This window comes from Protopterus annectens, chromosome 1.part1 (assembly GCF_019279795.1).
Source record: "Protopterus annectens isolate FY-2018-M chromosome 1.part1, PAN1.0, whole genome shotgun sequence".
Taxonomy (NCBI): domain Eukaryota; kingdom Metazoa; phylum Chordata; order Ceratodontiformes; family Protopteridae; genus Protopterus; species Protopterus annectens.
In genome coordinates, this window is record NC_056726.1 from 1,068,326,364 (window position 1) to 1,068,346,017 (window position 19,654).

Below are 19,654 nucleotides of genomic sequence, written 5' to 3' on the forward strand. Positions count from 1 at the left end.
CTGATGATTCCACATTAATTTGCTCAGCTAAATCCATCTCTGAACTTCAAACTATTACTCAAGCTGTTTTCTCTAAAATTGAAACTTGGTTCTCAAAATGCTGCCTACTCCTAAACGCTAAAAAAACCAAACTCCTACTCTTTAAGCCCACTACCAGATCCCCTACATTAGACTTTACTATCCTATCTAACAATGGAACCATTATATCACCTGACCCCAATACCAAACTGCTAGGTGTCACGATTGACAGCAACCTTACCTTTGATTGTCATATCAACCATACCATTAAATCTGTAAACAGGAAACTCGGCTCTCTCTATAGAATTAAAACTTTCTTAACCTCCCAAGCCAAATCTACACTTGCCCACTCTCATCTTATCTCAACTCTTCTCTACGCCTCACCAATCTATACTAACCTTAAGAAAAATAATCTCTCAAAATTATCATCTACGTACAATAATATAGCTAGATTTGTCACTGGTAAACCCTTCAGAGCTCACCACTGTCTGAATCTGCAGCAACTTAACTGGCTTGAATTGTCAAACATGTTGCTTCAGTCCCAACTGATATTTGTCCAAAGAGCATTCTACCAACCTCACAACACACCTATACTCTCCAACCTCATAACCCCCTACTCTAATCTGAACTCCCTCCATTCATCAAGTAAGCTGCTAGTTACCTTAACCAAATCCAATAACCTAGCAGGTGATTCCCTTTTCTCTAATACTATTGGAAAACACTGGAATCAACTGCCTACTGAACTTACTTCCATTGCATCTACTGTTCTGTTTAAACAAAAACTCAGAATTTACCTTAAAAGCCACTGGATGTGTCCCTGCTCTAATCCTGACTAAAGTAATTTGCTTCATCTAATCCATCTTTCTCTCCCTACTTTTCTCTCCATCCTGCTTCCTCTCTTTATCTATCTATCTCTACCTCTTTAAACTCCTCCTCTTCATCTTTCCTCCTTATGGCTACAAATCTCATTCAAACAAGTATTTGTCTCTTTATTTTTGCTCTCTCATTTTTCTCTGCTTCTCTCTCCTTGATCTTTAATCTCTCTTCTTGGTATTAAAACATGCTAGTATGTTCATCATGATGTTACTTATTCCCTAGAAAGTCAACTTCCTCTTCTTTCTTTTGACAACTTTCTTTCATTTCTCTTGCCCTGCTCTTACTCTTACTATTCTTGTTTTAGAAATAGGTAATAATGTGTATTATGATATTTGTGCTTAAAATGTATTTTCCTTTTGTTTAAATGTGGAGCTTTTCTCCCCGGGCCTCTGCTGAAAATGGAAATATATCCAGTTGGACTAGCCCGGTCAACAAATGTAAAATAAAATAAATAAAATAAATAATTCAGAAGATCTTAAAAGTAAACGACCCCTTGCACATCTGTTTCTCTTGCCTTACTAGTCAAAGCATATAAGTTTAGTAGAGGAACCAAAATCTCCTAAATAATTACATTAAAGAAATGAGCAACTGCAAACAAGTTGGCAGTTGTAAAATAGCCCTTCCTATCTCCTATATACTCAAAGGAAAAAATTGTAGGAAAGTAAGAAGAAGCAATAATACAATTATAAGTAAAGTTGACAATCTCTATGATTTGGGAGCTGAGATCAGAGATGAGGTGATATGATTTTGAGATCTTAGAGTTCATAAAGTTTTTTGTAGAATTCTGTTCTCGGTATGTTCTATTCTTGGTTAGTTTGATCTAGCTAAATGTTTAGGATGAGTATGTTTCATAGAGTTGAGCAGGTTAAGATGACTGAGAACTTCTCTGAACATAAATAGTATTCTCTTTCAGTGATGGGGTTTCATTGGTTAGGCATAGGGGTAGTATTGAAAGGGATTAATGCTACAAATTTGCAAGAAATTGTATATCAATGGGGAAAAGCCTTATTCCTATAAGTATTCAACACAATAACAAATTGAATCCTACCATATATATTAATTAAATTTGACAAATATGTGGTCTATAACCTTGTGGAACATTAAAGGTTTACAACACAAAAAAAAAACGTTTTATGCATTTAACATTTAAGTCAAGGGCAGACATAACATTTGGTCAGGAAACACACATGCTACAAGAGTAGTGAAAAAAGAAAAAAATGGATAAAATCAATAATTGCATCTGGAAAAGAAACAACTAGAAATGGGGTTGCAATTATAGACAGTGAATCTTTTTAAGAATCAATAGTAGAAAGTGATTTTGACAACAATGGCAGATGGTGCTACTTTACAATTAAAAACTCTCTCTTCAACAAACCAGTTCTATTTTTGAATCTATATAGTTCATGTACAAACCAACTTGATTTTATGTTAAATATATATAATATCCTACATAACTTTCCAAATCATTTACTCATACTGGGAGGGGATTGGAACTCTGTTTTGGACCCGAAATATGATAGAACAGGGAAAGCTAAATACTACAATAATCAAGCATCACTGATACTAGAAGATCTTATGCTTGATTTTAATCTTTTTGATCCTCACTGTTTTAGAGACCTTTCACTATTTATAAATAACTACACCTACTATTCTACTTACCATAAACCATGGTCAAGAATAGATTTCTTTCTAATCTCAAAAGTTTTCTAGGACTAGAGATTTAATATTTTGCAGAACCAAGGTTCTTTTCAGATCATTCTAAAATAACTCTCATACTAAATTGGTCAAAATCACTGGGAACAAGCTCACCTAAAACTAATTGGTCATTAAACCCTACTTTATTATAAAAAGATGACATAAAACAAGAAATAAAAAAAAACATTTTTGAAGAACTAAATGAGAATTTACACATAACAGATATACCCTATGACATCCAATGGGCAGCGTTTAAGACTAAAATGGGGGGGGGGGTTGTAATTCAAAAGGCATCTTTCTATAAAAGCTCAACAAATCAAAAGAAAAAGGAACTAACAAAGAAAACCAATAATCTAGAAGAACAAGTACAAGCTAATCCAAATCCAGAGATTGAATCAGCCATATACAATTTACAAAAAGAATTGTACCATCTATATGAACAACATAATACATTTAAAGAAATGAAATTACTCGCTAAAATACTCAGAATAAGCCCAAACACCTACTAAAACACTTGCAAAAATAATAAACATTGTACAAAAAAAAATAATCTCGGAGATATCATATATTGGTATTTATTATAATGATACAACAATATTTGAAAATATATATACTCAGATATATGGCTCCCAAGACCTGAATTCTACTATACCAAATAAATCATTTTTAAAGGATACCGCCTTTCCGAAACTTAATGGCAATCAACAAAGTAAATTAAAAGCTTCCTTTACAACCCAAGAAATATTAATGATGATTCACAAAATAAAAAATGGTATATCTCCAGGACCAGACGGCTTCATATTGGAGTTCTATAAAACCTTTGACCACCTGCTAGCAATAATTCTAAGAAAGCGTTACAATTATATTAGAAAAAAAGTATTGCTGATCAATACCTAAACAATTCTAAAACATTTTTTATTTAAAAAAATAACTTGGATAAAAAAATCCTCTAAATTATAGACCAATAACCCTCATTAATTCTGATATTAAAATGTATGCAGCATTGCTTGCAGATAGGCTTAAAATGGTTCCACCTTACATTATATCCACACAACAGTCAGGTTTTATGGCCAACAGACAAACGTTGGGAAATACTCTAACACTTGATGCAATAATTCATCTTACTAAACAAGATAAGAATCCCATATATGCTCTTATTTTAGACACGAATAAAGCTTTTGATAGGGTGAAATTAAACTTTCTTTTTCAAACATTACAATGTTTTAATATACCCCAGCAATATGTAAAAATGGTTAAGGTTCTATATAAGAATTCTTTTACAGCCCTTTGTATAAACAAATCCTATTCCAGGCCAATACAAATTATTAATGGAACTAGACAATGATATCCTCTATTCCTATATTTGTTCAATTTGAATATGGAACCCCTCTTTTTATACTTTAATCAAAAATCGTATCATCATATTCCAAAAATATTATGAAAAAATATGCAACTGCCCTTAGCAAACACCGGAGTACCAGCAGAAAAAAAGCCAGTATATATTGTGTAAAGGTAAAAGATATCTGCTGGTTAGCACTCCAATAAGCTGACCACCATCCAACGAAATAATGCAATTCAGTTCAATAGTATTCAAAGATGTAAGAATTGACTGTTCAGTCACAAAAATACAGCTTCATATATTTTTGTGACTGAACAGTCAATTCTTACATCTTTGAATACTATTGAACTGAATTGCATTATTTCGTTGGATGGTGGTCAGCTTATTGGAGTGCTAACCAGCAGATATCTTTTACCTTTACACAATATTCCAAAAATAATTGACACCTCATTATCTTTCACTGCATTTGCAGATGATTTCAATATATATTTTGATCTCCCAAACATGGACCTAAATAAAATTGTTTCAACTATTAGTAAATTTTCTATGATATCAGACTTCACATTGAATGTATCAAAATCTCTTATCTTTCTGATAAATCCAACTAGACATAAAGAAAACTATTTCCCAGACACAAACATAAAAATTGAGTATAGTTTAAAATATCTGGGCATAAACTTTGAAAACAATTGTAAATTTTTTGGGATTTTTTTTTTTTACAATTTATCTTCAGCAGTGGTTCATAAAGTTGTTCTCATGGCCAGTGACTCTTTTGCTACTTTGCTATGTTTATTCAGAGAAGTGAGCTCTGAGTCTTCACAAAGATCCATAGAAAGGATTTTGGCACAAACTGGTGAAGGAGGATAAACATTGGGTCAAATGGAGGGCAGAGAGAAAGAATTAGTCAACAGAAGAGACAGTGTGCTTACCAAATGGGAGAAAGAACAACGAAAACAAGGTTTCAACCCAACTGCTGCAGTAGGGAAGGTGACCAGAATAGCTGCTACCCAAGAAACTCAGGTGCTGTTTGATAAAATGGAAAAATGAATGTTTAAGTAGACATCAGTTTATCTAAACTTGCAGAGTCTCCAAAGATATGTTGAGTTAAATATTACACCGAGAGGGTTACATGCTGTTAAAAACCCTTCTACACATTTGATCTTTCTTTAGGGGAAGATAAGCAATTTCATGAATGTTGAATAGTAGCAGCACATAAATGCAGCACAAAATTGGTAGCAATACTTGTGGAAAGAGATGCTTTAAGGAGACAGAAATTTAAGGAAGATACTAAGGTTATATGGAAAAATATTTTACAATGTATTAGTGTGGACAATCTGGAACTTTTTCTTAAAAATGTAAATGAAAACCTTTCCGCTCATGAGAAGGAACTGATTGAAAGAAATAAATGACAATTGGTCCAGGATGTTGGTGATTATGAGTTGAATCAAGCATTCCAGTTAGTCTCTAAGCAATGTGATTACCGGCGGAAAGTAAGGTTTCAAGGAGAACAGGAAATGAGAGAATGTCAGCACGCGTCATCAATGGAGAGCACAGTGTCATCTGCAGATTATGACACTGAGGATTTCTAAGAGCTCCCGCAATTACCCAAAGCCCAAAATGAACAGTATATGCACTGAACTTTTCAGAATCAACAGGGACAATGGGGTAATCGTAAAAAGTTGTGGAATGTACCAGAAACTTATAAAGAAAGTCCCCATTCTGACAAGCAAGGCAAATGGAAGTGAACTTACAGTAAATACAGGGGTTTCTGTTAGCAAAAAACTGTTGGAGCTTATGTGGTGAATTTATCAGGCTTTGAGTTTTCATACCCTGAAATGAATGTTTTATGCAAAGGTCTAAAATTGTTCCTACATCATTGCCAGATTATATGAGTTAAAAAGAGAGTTGTTTAAATCTGTACAGAAGTTATACTTTTTGAATTATTTTAAAGAAAATGATATGTGTATACAGGACTGTAATAGTGATGCTGATATAGACAGTAAAGAGGAAAGTTTCTACTCATGATTTGGATATGGAAGGTAATGCATATAATAGATTTGACACAAAGGGTGTGATGTATAAAAATAATTTCATTCTGCCACTTAGGAATGATACCATTCAACATTTTCCAACTTCACTAAAATATGGTGTGGAAAAAGAATATAATAATTTTTATAGTATGAAAAATGAAATCCAGTATAACCTTACTAGAATGGCAGAGCTTGAGTAATTTAAGTCATAGAAAATACTTAGTATTCAAGCCAGCCAGTAAAGGGGGAAAACTAATGGTAGTACATTTTCCCAGTATTTACAAATGTGTTATAAACATGTAAATAATGTAGACGTGTATGAAATCGTGAATATTGAAATGTATTACAAAGCAATAGAAAAATACAGAGTTGTTGAATAAAGGTTTAAGGATGAATTATGTTTCCCTGCATGATGTACATGTGTTTGATAGCAAAGAGTGCACTATGTTCCATTTTTTCTGTGCACCAGAAATACATAAGAGTTTACATGATCCAACAGGATGCCCTATAGTGTCCGCTTGTGGGTATTTTATCCACAACGTTTTTTGTTTTCTCTATCAGTATCTTTTGCCAGAAGTTAAGTTACCATCATATATACAAGATGCGTTTGATTTAATTAAAAAAGTTAAAGAAATAATATGGCAGGAAGAAAGATATTTCATAGTTATAGATGTAATAAGTCTATACACTAGTATAGAACATGCACATAGAGTAGAGGCAGTGTTACATTTTTAGGAGACAGTCCAAGTGCACATTATATATTAGATTTAATTTTGTTCTGCTTAAGTAATAATATATTTGAATTTAATGGAGAATTGTACAAACAACAAAAAGGCACAGCGATGGGAGCAAACTTTGCTCCGATGTAATGTAACAAAAGTTAAAGAAATAATATGACAGGAAGAACGATATTTTATAGTTATAGATGTAATAAGTCTATACAGTAGTATAAAACATGCTCATGGAGTAGAGGCAGAATTACATTTTTAGGAGACAGTCCAAGTGCACATTATATATTAAATTTAATTTTGTTCTGCTAAGTAATAATATATTTGAATTTAATGGGGAATTGTACAAACAACTAAAAGGCACAGCGATGGGAGCAAACTTTGCTCTGATGTAATTGTTCATGGGTTATTTCGAAAACATTTATATGTATAATAAGGAGTTTTTTTTATTAGACATGTAATAAAGTATTTCAGGTACATAGATGATTTAATTTTCATCTGTAAAGGGAGATAAAACAAAGTCAAGGATTTTGTGCAGAGTTTACATGAAAATAGGTTTAAAATAGGCTTTGATGGGCTACAACTGGGAAGAAAGGTTAATTATTTTGATATAAAACTTGAGGGAATAAATAATAATACCATTAGAACTAAGATTCATAGGAAATTTGGCAATTTTGATTATATTCTACATGGTAGTAGTTGTCATGCTCCACACATTATAGAATATATTCCACTGGGGAATTTATAAGACTAGAAAGACTATGTAGTGAAAGAAATGAATATAAGGATGAATGGGAAAGACAGCTCAAATGTTTATAAATAGGGGATTTAGTGAAAGTTTAGTTAATGAAGCTAAAAATAAGATGAAAGAAAGAAATATAGAAGAAAACAGAATAATTTATAACAAAAACACAAAATGAAAAGGAAGTTAAAAATGTACAAGATAGTCAAGTGTTTATGTATTTTGTTACTAAACAAATTATTTTCCAAACAGTTAGTAGAGATAGCAAGATATTACTGGAATATGTTAAAAAAGGATGAGCAGGTAAATTTTCTAAAGAAGAAGAATTTAATCCTTTTGAGAGGAAGAAATATTAAAGATTTTATAGTTCATGGTAAATTTGACCTTCCCTCAGTAGTAAGACAACAAGAGGTAATAAAGACAGGCACTTTTCCTTGTGGAAAGTGCTCAGTATGCCGATATGTAGTTAATAGTTTTCCACTAGTTAACGGAAGAACATTTCAAACACAGGGTTACTTTAATTGCAACAATAAAAGGGTTATTTATGCATTGAAATGCCCTTGTGATAAATAATACATAGGAGAAACTAAAAGAAGTTTCTCAAAAAGGTTCAAAGAACATTTTAGAGATGTGAGAAAGAAAAGTGAAGTAAGTCCAGTAGCTATGCATTTTCAGCAGGTACATAATAGTAATGCTACTCGATTACAAGCTACAGTCCTGGAACATATATATATATATATATATATATATATATATATATATATATATATATATATATAAATATAATATAACGATCAATGATGGTAAGAAACAGTTAAGGAAGAAAAAATCTGTTTTTATTTTAAAATTTAATACATTAATACCTAATGGTATGAATACAGAATGTACCAAGAAAAATGGGTCAGAGAATGCCTTGTCACTCAGCACTGTTGTAGTAAAGCTATAAGAGCCAAAAGATGACTGCCAATGTTGCTCACAGGAACAAGGTTTATTGTGAAGTGCTTTTCGTCTTGCTAATAGCAAGACTTCTTCAGACATAAAATCACAATCAATTAGGACCACATTTCAATGAAATAAAACCACATTTCAATAAAATTCAATCAATTTTATCAATTTAATTTTATTAATCTTATGGTTTCAACCCTACTTCATTAATTGAATTCAAGTTTATTGATGTTGGTATCTCATTATATATTCTTGACACTTTAAGGTTCATATTTTCATACTTTTAGGATTATCATGTTTTAGTAACTCTGTGCTTATATCTACTGAACACTTTAAAATTTTCAGTAGAAGGTGTGCACCAGTAACATACTGGTACAAATTTATGTATATTTATTTATAGTTATTTTGATACTGATGGGTATATTTATATCTATCTATATTTATCTGCCAATATATATATATATATATATATATATATATATATATATATATATATATATATATATATATATATATATATATATATATATATATATATATACCGTTGTTTATATTTATATAAATAATTTCTACAGATACTTTTGTATATCCACACTTAATTGGTGCTAGCAACAATTTTTTTCAAAGCACTAACGAGTTAACTGGTAATAATGGGAGTACTATATACGTTTTTAGGAGAATGTGATAGGAGACTGGGTGGTTGGAAATCTCGTTATTTTATTGAAATGTGGTTTTATTTTATTGAAATGTGGTTTTATTTTATTGAAATGTGGTTTTATTTCATTGAAATGTGGTTCTAATTGATTGTGATTTTATATCTGAAGAAGTCTTGCTATTAGCAAGACGAAAAGCGCTTCATAATAAACCTTGTTCCTGTGAACAACATTGGCAGTCATCTTTTGGCTCTTATAGCTTTACTACAACAGTGCTAAGTGACAAGGCATTCACCAACCCCGTTTTTCTTGGTTTGTTATCTGTGTGCTTTTTGAGTTCATGAATATAGAATGTAACTGAAAGCGTTTTTTTTATGAAGTGACTTTTTAAAGAAATGTTTTAATTAAAATGTGTAAAGTGTTTAATAGAGTGTTAATTAGGCAATAGTGTATAAATAGGTCTAGAGGTGGGGACTAGGTGTACTCTGTTAAAGGCTTATAGCTGAGGCACTAGAGGAAGAGGACAAGAGTGTTGGTATATTTTTGTATATTTTATTAAAAGAAAACACTGGCCTTATTCTTGGTTCTTTTTTGAATTTATGTTCAGCAGTAGTTCATACAATTGTAAAACTTTGCTTCAAAACAACCTTTATAAAGCATGGATGATTATAGACAAAGATACTCATAGATGGACCAAACTCAACCTACCCTTTTTGTTGAAGATGGAACTTATAAAAATGAACATTCTTCCTAAACTAATATTCCAGTTTAATTCAGTGAATATTATAATTCCAAAAATCTTTTTCAAAAATCTAACTATTCTAAGCAAATTTCTGTGGCACCCAAAGAAAATTCGAATCAGCTATCAAAAGCTGATGTGCTTAAGGAAAAAGGAGGATTGGGCCTTCCTGATTTTAAACTGTATTATATTATTTGTTCAAATAGAATATTACTAATCTCTCAGTATGACACTAAGGAACTAGGTAGGACTACTGCATGGATTAAAAATATGGAACAACCACATCCAAAAAATGAAAATAAATCCCAAAGCCCTCCCTTTTATTAAAATGGTGAATCTCCAAAAGCTCAAAATTCATCCTTTACTTAAAAATAATATAGCAACATTTCAAAATCTGCTGACATTAAGCTTAGACCATTTTGTAACTCTTCTTCAGTCAATGCATCTAAATCTGAATATTACACTTGATAAAAAATGATCAACTTGAATAATTATCCCAAAATTAGAAAATGGAACTTGGACATATTAAAACATAAAGATAAATCCATTAGGGAAATTACAATTAACTGTAATCTTAACAAAAGTTATACAATTGTAATTAGACAACTAAAAGAATTCACACTTTCTGTAGTGAGTAAACTGGAACTAGACAATGATGAATTTCATGTATGAGCCACACTGTTAAGACTCCTGTTATTAAAGAATAAAATGTTATCAAATGTATACAATTTGATTATAAATATTAAATATTAATCATCCCTGTTATATTCAACATACTGCTGACTATAAGATATTCTAAAGAACAAAAGCTTCAAGCAATCAACAATACTTTTAAACTTGCACCTCTCAAGAGGCTTATCTGCACACAATCATTGCTAAATAATAATGCCTATTTAACCTCTGCTAAGTTAAATAAATACAAAACAGAAGTCTTGCCCAGATGTCAAACCTGCCTAGCTCATGTGCTGATATACTACATATCTTCTGGAGATGCAACTGCCCCTACAAGTTATGGTTCTCCCTCAGAGTGTGTTTAAAGAAATAGAGGATGAGAAATCAACTTTGTCTTGGGAATTTGCAATACTAAACTTGAGTATTACTCCTACTTTATTGAAATTGAAACTACATGTTTTAACAACACGTTCTGCACTAGTCAAATTATATATAGCACAGAACTGGGTGGATTGAACACAAATGTCATAGTCTGCCTTTAGAGCTATGGCAATTAAGCACATTACCTCTCAATAACGAACAATCACAACAAGAAACAATGCTATTTAGTCTACTGGAATCTACTTCTAGATCATATATTAACAGATTAACCTTACATACTATGGTTCGTGAGATCAAACACTTATGGACCACTATTTCCTGCAGATTAGCCGCATCCAGATATGCATGCATCTAAGACTATTTTAAAAATGAGAATTTATGTCATGTATGTAGTAGGGATGAGGTTGATAACTAATGTTTATTGTAGCAGTCTACATTGTCTCTACATTGATGCACACATTGTATATACTAGTTGTTTTAGTTGTACTTCTTTTTGTATAAATTCTATATTGCTAAGTTCAGAGTCACTTATTTCTTTGTATTTGGTTGTTACTCTTTGTATGACATGTAATTGTCTAATGATCCAATGTATAAAACTGACTGGTTATTAATTTGGTTGAAAATCTGTAAAAGATTTTTGAAAAAAAAAAAAGAATTCAATCCTAAATGAAGCTACATCAGCATTCATTATCTACATTTTCTCGCATGTATTTAAATAGTATTAACTAATGATACAATAAGGAATGTGTTCATCAAAAAGTTTAAACTGTAGGAAAGATGCACCCCAAAATTTTATTTATTAGGCATCTCTCTAGACAAAGTGTGCAAGAAGTGTATGTTTGTTCTATCTGTAGGGCTTAGTATGGTTACTACTATCACTGACCTTGCCAAGTTTTGTCACCCAGCTGCTAAACATACACATTTAAAATGCTTTGTAGACTAACAAATATGTCATTGCAAATGTTATACAAAATGAAATGCCTTATATGCAAGATAAAGCTAATACATATCTAAACACATTACCAGATGTGCTTCTTGATTAACTGTCTGTGACTGCATGTTCAAATAATATTATGCTGTATGCAAATTTCTCTAACTGAAGTTTATAACAAATTGCATATATAACATTTAAACTGATAGAGAAAGAAAGTGTGATTCATTATAAATATTTGCACTTGCAATTTCAAAATGTATAGTATATTTCTTTATGTATTCTCAGAAATGGTATACACTGCTCTCATACGCTCAGGGATTTGAACCACTGTCCTCAAAACACTTGCAGTGTAATACCAGTGCATATTTCTAAAGTTTCTTTATAAAAACCTGCATGGTGTCTAAAGTATTTACTGTCATACATACAACTGACCTTGCTTTTTGCATAGCAATTTCTGCTAAAATGTAATCTTTCAGATCTCAGCATCATCTCACATCCAAAACCTTTTCTTACTTCATGGCTTAAAATTAAGCTGCAAAATACTTTACATTACTGATTTCTAGGGTTATGTTCTACTGATCGCTGAGCTCTAAATTCCTAGCTGCAAACCCTTACATTCCCCCAACAAGTAAGAACATTATGGACCATACATTTCTGTAGGCTGAGAACTGAGAGGAAAAAACAAACTCATCCGTGTGTCAGGAAACAATTAACCCCCTTTGCCTATCCCCATAGTGACCTGTAAACTGCATAATTTCTGATTACAATAGGTGCATACATGCTGCTAGACACTGCACACTTCTCATATGTGGTGCACCACTGCAGCATGCCTTTGAAATACTTTTTTTTTGTATCTATGGGAAATCAAAATATTTGTTCAATATTTTCATTTTGTGCAATGTTAACATATGCAAATGGTAGTTATTAGTCCGGTATATACTTTTCTAGTCATACGTTATGCTGAAATGATGACAGGTGAGCAGTCCTGCCCAGGCACTCCAAAACGCACACAATCACACAAGTACATGTACACATACAGTTATGGACATACATATATGCACAAATGTACACAAGAACATCAGAGGTGTCAATGCCTTAAACTTTTAGCTGTTGCATTTTAAACTTCAGTACAAATATTCTGCCCATGGAATCTGCATTTTGTAAGGTTCTGAGGTAAAATTTTGACATGTATCATATCAACTTTCAACAATGAAATTAAATATGCAGACAGACATATAAAATGCCCTACAGTGTTAACTGTGACATTATTTTCCAAATAGGTTGGGAATCAAACAAAATATTTTTCTGTGATAAGTTGCTATAGTCTCCACATTAAAAATGTGAATTCATTAAAAGCTCAATTTCGGTATTTTCCTAGTGATACTAATAAGGAAATATAAAACACTTACAGAGAGAAAAAATGAACAAAGTAAGACGTGGCATGTTTCTGGCTCTTATCTTGATGACTGTTCAGGGAAATGCTGTATTAGACAAGAATGACTTTCAGACTTCCTGAAAATTTTATATTGAGGAAATGGGAGGTGGGGGTGGGTGGTGAGGGGGTTGTGGCTTTCATTTATGTTTTAACAGACTGACAACACAAAAGCTGATTTTTATTTCAGTTCTTGCTTTTACATATGTCCTCCTGGACGATGATCTTTTCTGTGGCAGTTAGCTTGTCTTTGCTAGAGGTTGTACATGGTAACCATTTAAAAAATAGGGCCCTGCTTTAACCCCACAATGTTGAGACTGAATGGTTGAAAAAATGACTTACATATATTAAGTCTGAGATGGTCATTCCTCAGAATATTCCTTTTTCTATGAGGTATAGCAATCTCAGATTTAGGTGAAGGAGGCTTCTCTTTTGCATTTTCTGTCTTTATTTTTCATCATGTCGAAACTCAGTGTTACAACTGCCAGGTATAATGGTTAAGGTGTTTACCTTGAAGATACAAGGTACAGTGTTTTATTCTTACCATTGAAAATGAAACTGGCTAGGCATGAAATGACCCACAAGGGTAGCTAGCCTAATACATAAACCTGCTTTAGTCAAACCATTAGTGGCACAGGAACTGCTCCTGGATATTCTTCACAATGCTGTTTTGTGGGAGGTGATGTCACAGTGATTGGTGGTCCTGGTATGGAATCATTGTAACCTGCTAGTGTAAGGATTGTAAATATTTCACTTGTAAAAAAAAAAAAAAAGCAGGAATGTGTGATAAAATTAGCACTTCTCTGTAACTGATAACCCACAATCAGCTACATTCAAATATATATCCATACACAAACCATTTTTCCCCATTTTGCGCATGTAGACAGTAGAGGCAGAAGGAATAGTTAGACCCATGCGGTGGGTACACTTCAGACAGTGATCATGTGACACTTTCACAATGGCAGACAGTAGGGGCAGAAGGAGTACTTAGGCCTATGTGGTGGACACATGTCAGACAGTGATCATGTGGCCCTTGCACAAGACATAAAAGCAACAATCATCAAGTGAAGTTTTTAGTCACATAAGTGTCCAAATATGGACAAGTGATAACTACAGCAGAAAAAGTGGACAAAGGCCACATGTAGGCTAGTGGACAGCAACAACTAACTTAATTGTAAAAAATCCAAAAGTAACTATAACAGAATATGACAAGGATCACAATGCAACATAGGCATGGAGAAATGTTAAACATACCCACAACTATCTATTATTAGAAATATCTTGCAAAGCAGTGATAAGACATACACAGGAATATGTATGTATTTATTTTACATTTGTTTACCAGGAGAGTCTGACTGGGTGAGAATCCCACTTGCAGGGGAGGCCCAGGGAGAAAAGCTCCACAGAGATAAATACAGGAAATACAATTTACAAAGCTCACAGAGATTTGTACAGTAAAAAACATTCACAAATGAACAGAGTACAGTACGACAGTACTACTAGAACTATACTAGTGGTAGTACAGAGTACAGAGAAAGGTAGATAAAGCAAAGAGCATAAAATAAATTCACATTGTGTAACCAAAGACAATATGGTTGTAGGGCAATTATACAGCTGTAAGGTTACATTCAACAATGTTTAATGCAGTAATCACACACACACACACACACACACACACACACACACACACACACACACACACACACACACACACACACACACACACACATATATATATATATATATATATATATATATATATATATGAGAAGAACATAGGTTATAGCTGATGAAGGATTTCTTAAGAGGATTCAAGTGCAGTATTGATCTTGTAAGGGAGACTATCCAGGGTTGGAACAATTACATAACCAAGAACTGTTTAAATGGGACCAGAGAAGTTTTCTGTGGACCTAATATCTAGGGGGATGGAATTCCAGATCATTGCAACAGAAGTGGAATATAAGGAATCCCAGAGTTATTGTTACTTTTGGTTATGTCAACCAGAGCCTTGTTGGTGGATCTTAAAAGGCATTATTTAGAATACATATTAAGGAGGCCTTGAAGTGCAGCTACTCTGTCAGGATAATACAGGATTTGATGGGCTATAGTAAGCTGGTTATATGTGAGTAGGTTGGGTAATTATAGCAAGGACAGCTTGCTATTTTATTGTAGCAAGTGTTTAGTTTGTTTAAGTCTGCTTTATTTAGGTTGATGAATATGGGGGAGGCATAGAGAAGAGAGGATAATAGGAGGGTCCTTGTGATGGTAACTTTACTGTCGTTGGTCAGGTACTTTATGCCCATGATGGTCCTTCAAAACTGATGAAATGAGTTTGTCTGGAAACTGAATCCCACTCCATGGAACAAACTGGTTCACTGTTATTTTTTAAACCTTAATTATAAACAGATTGCAACAGGTTCATCTTATCAGCTGTGGTTACTACCATATGGAATAAATATACATAATAGAGCATATTCCAAAGAAATCACATTTCCAATTAAACAGATGCTTAATTATTTCTATTTGGAATTATTGTATACTGTCCTTGATAATCACATGGTATGCAGTATAGGAATGCTGTGAAAACTGCTTCACTATTGTGTGATACAGAAAATGTATCACTGATATGTAGCATTTTGTGAAGTGAAGCTCAAAAAATCAATGCAGACTTAAATACAATAAAACCAAAAGCAATCACTTGTTACTGCTCATCCTTGGCTTGTGCTGATATTAGATTACAGCAATACAACAGGAGTGAAAGTAAGATATAAGAGAGAGAGAGTATGACTTAGCAGAGAGTGCAGGTGTCCCTCTGATCTGCTTCCATCATTTTATATGTCCTTCCTTCGGTTTCTGTGTCTCTCTTTTTCTGCTTCTTTAATATTCTAGAATCTTTCACTGGTAATGTGAGGAGGTGATAGGAAAATTCAGAAACATAAGACAAATAGTCATCGTCAAAAATGCAGACACATTCTGCTTATGCTATAGGACACTACCAAGGCCTCATTTGAAGGTAACACAGACAAAGGAAAGTCATGATGGTACAAAGTGAGGAATACAAACTTAATACAAAAGTGAGGTTACCGAGTTGTTGAAATACAAGATAGCATTTAAAGAAATGGGCAGGCAAAATCATGGAGATATGAATTAGTCACTGCACTTTGTAAATGAAGAAGCAGGGCCAGGCTGAAAGTTTAGTCATTAGCTTTTTTTTATATTTTACCTGATGATTTTGTTGTTTGCTGTTCTATTTGTATTGCTTCTTTGACAACTGGCATCATGATGGTACATAAGCCTCAGAATAAATGATAAATAAAGGAAGAAGCATCAAGTACATTGGACATGGGACTTGTGGATTTTCAGAAAATGTGCAGGGTGGGAGGTTGGTGTAATTACCTTACAGTCATAAGGTGTAATGTTTGATTCGCACATGGAGTAATTTGCTAGTTTTATAGTGCTCTACAAGGGCAGTAAGCCACATCTGAACCTATAAACCTGAAAGTATATCTGTTTAAGTCTTCTTCCACATGATAATGAATTTTGGGAAACAAAAAGTCAAAACTTTTCAAATTTGCTTGGAAAAAAAGTTGAATTAATATTTTGGCTGTCAGGCCAAAAGTTTTATTTATTTGTTTATACGTGTATATGTTTTCTCTCTTTTTTAATTTCTCCAAGTCTTTTGGGTTTCTAATACCATGACGGGAATGGACCCCATTCCTAAGTCAAAGCATGATTAAAGTTCATGAAATTAGTATTGTTTCAGTCTTTGATGTCTGCCAGTAGTGCTCTTCACAGCACCCGCAATGTGCCCAGTAATGACTCCTCCTGCAGTTCATATGGAGTTACATGTATTAGTACCTAAATATGATTGCAAATTCTTTTTTATAAGACCCATTGCTCCTACTACTATTGGAACTGTGTGGGTATCTTTCTTCCACATTGCTCTCATTTCTGCCTGCAGATCCTGATATTTTATGACTTTGTGTCTCTCTGTATGCAAGACGCTATAGTCACAGGGTGTGGCAATTTCAATCATCAATGCTTCACTTGCCTTCTTTTCTTGGACCACTCTATCCAGTTTTCTATCATCTATCTTTTGAACTGTTGGTAATGGATGATCTCATGTGATGTACACATTATTTTCTATGATGCTTTGTGGCTCATGTTTCCAATGTTTTTCAGCCACTTCAGTACCATATTTGCACAATCCCCAGTGCAACAGTCTTGCCACATTATTATGCATTTCAGTATACAGTCCTTCTGCCATTAGTATGTCCTAACCAGCAAATAAGTGTTGAACTGTTTTCAGTTCTGTTTTACAAAACTGCATTTGTCTGTTTCTCCCACATGTCCAATAGACTTTGTAAACCAATGTGTACGTAGCCCACTGTCTTGTGCCACCAATATTAACCTTTCATCTCTTAGTTTGAATTTGCCTCTCCTTAACCATTCCTGTGTTCATTCCTGATCAACATGATGTTCTTCCAGAAGTTTACAATACTTGCAACTATATTTATGCTTTTCCCACATTTCTTGCCTTCTCAGCTGATCTTTCACCTTATATTCTTTTTTTTTTTTTGGCATATTCAGTTGCTGCCTGATTTTTATCTACTTCTGGTTTGATTTCCATTCATGCTTGACTTTGCTAGATTAAGCAGAGATTATTCTCCTCATGTTTCAAAACTTTCACTATGTTTGGGTCTTGTGAGGTCAGCAGATATGTGTGGAATCTATACATATAATCAGTTTCAAGGAGACCCATCCCTCCTTCAGCACATGGAATATATAATCTTGGTATGCTCTGATTTTCCTAAATCATTTGGTGAGCATGAACTATCCTTCTTGTTTTCCTATCTAATCTATCCAACACATTTTTGGGGCCAGTCAATCACTCCAAAACTGTAAGTTAGGATGGGAAGAGCACATTGGGTTATAGCTTGGATTTTGTTCCTAGATGTCACTGCTGTTTTCATGATTAATTTAAGCTTCTGAAGTATTCCTTACTAAGTTTTATTCACATTTGTTCGTGTTTTATTGTTGATCCTTCATCAGTTCCCAAGTATTTATACATTCCTTCTTGCTCAAGTTATTTTATATCACATTCTTGTCCCAAACCAATGTTTTCCTTGTGTTGCAGTTTTCCTGCTTTAAATGTTACTTTTCCACATTTATCAAGACCAAATGACATTCTTATATCATCAGAAAAAGTTTTGACAACTTGCAGTTGTGCTTTCAGTTCCTTATCTGATGAGGTATACAGTGTTAAATCATCAACAAAGAGAAGGTGAGAAGCCTTTACACTTTGTTGTTTTCTAGGAGCCAGATTATAGCCATGGCCTAAGCTGTTGAGCAAACAACTTAATGAATTAAGGGCAAGACAGTAACGGTGACAGAGATTTACCCTGGAATATCCCCCTTTGAATTTTTATCCCTGAGATAAAAATCTGTCCTTTAAAATGGCTTAATTGCAAAGTAGTCTGCCACTGTTTCATGGTCACTGTAATGTAATCGATCAATATGGGGTGTATCTTATACATTTTTAAGCACTCTTTTATCCATGTATGAAGGATACATTTAAATGCTTTTTTATCCATGCCATACTTAGATTCCTCCCCTTTTAACAGTTCTCCACTATGACTTTATTTAACAACAAATGATCCTTTGTTCCATATGAGTTTATTTTATTGCCCTTTTGTTCTACTGCCATAATTGAGTTTTTTCTAAATGATTATAAACTCTGTCAGCATTAATTCCCATGTATAGTTTATATGTCATCGGAAGGCAAGTTATCGGTCTATAATTTTTAGGGTAGCTTTCAGGTTCATTGTTAAGTAGGGGCATTGTTTTTCCTGTTGGTAGCCAGGCTGGTGTCTGTTCTGGGTGCGCATATAAATAATTTTTACTCATGGCTGAATCTTTGTGCAAAGATGTTAATACTTTAACCAGACGTTAGGTACTGCATCTGGGCCTGGGCCTTTCCAATTAGAGGCTTTTCTTAACTTTGTTTCAATCTCTCTGGCTGTTACTTCATCCCATTTCATATCCTGTACCTTTAAACGTCTTATTCTTTCTTTTACTTCTTCTATCCATTTAGCATCTTTGTTATGTTCCACAGGATCTTCATCGATACTTCTACAAAATGTATCTATTTTTTCTTTTTTTGACAGTCTTTCAATTCCTTTGATCTTGATCTTATATGCAGTTCTCTATAAAACCTTTTTGGGTCCTCAATAAATTGCTTATTTTGCACTTTTCCTTTATATTTATCTTTGTATCTTCTAAGTTTTTCTGCCCGTGCTGAAATTTTTAGTTTGTTATTTGCAATAGTGCATGATAGATCCTGATCTGTTATAATACTGTGCATTCCTTTTATCACATCTATCTTTCTTAATATTTTTGTTGATCTGTTCCCTCTTCTATAGTCTTCTAACAGTGACACTTCTTGTCTTAATTGCTTTATAATTTTCTCT

At 33.2% G+C, this 19,654-nt stretch overlaps 1 protein-coding gene across 1 annotated transcript in view; it reads right to left on the reverse strand.

Annotated features, from left to right (window-relative positions):
- The window catches only part of LOC122815385, a 561,151-nt gene extending 547,942 nt beyond the window's left edge, over nucleotides 1–13,209 (reverse strand). The window contains exon 1 of the mRNA XM_044087855.1: nucleotides 13,162–13,209. Within this exon, the coding sequence (XP_043943790.1) occupies nucleotides 13,162–13,195 (34 nt within the window). The 5' untranslated portion in view covers nucleotides 13,196–13,209. The remainder of the gene's footprint in view (nucleotides 1–13,161) is intronic.
- Between the last annotated feature and the right edge of the window lie 6,445 nt (nucleotides 13,210–19,654).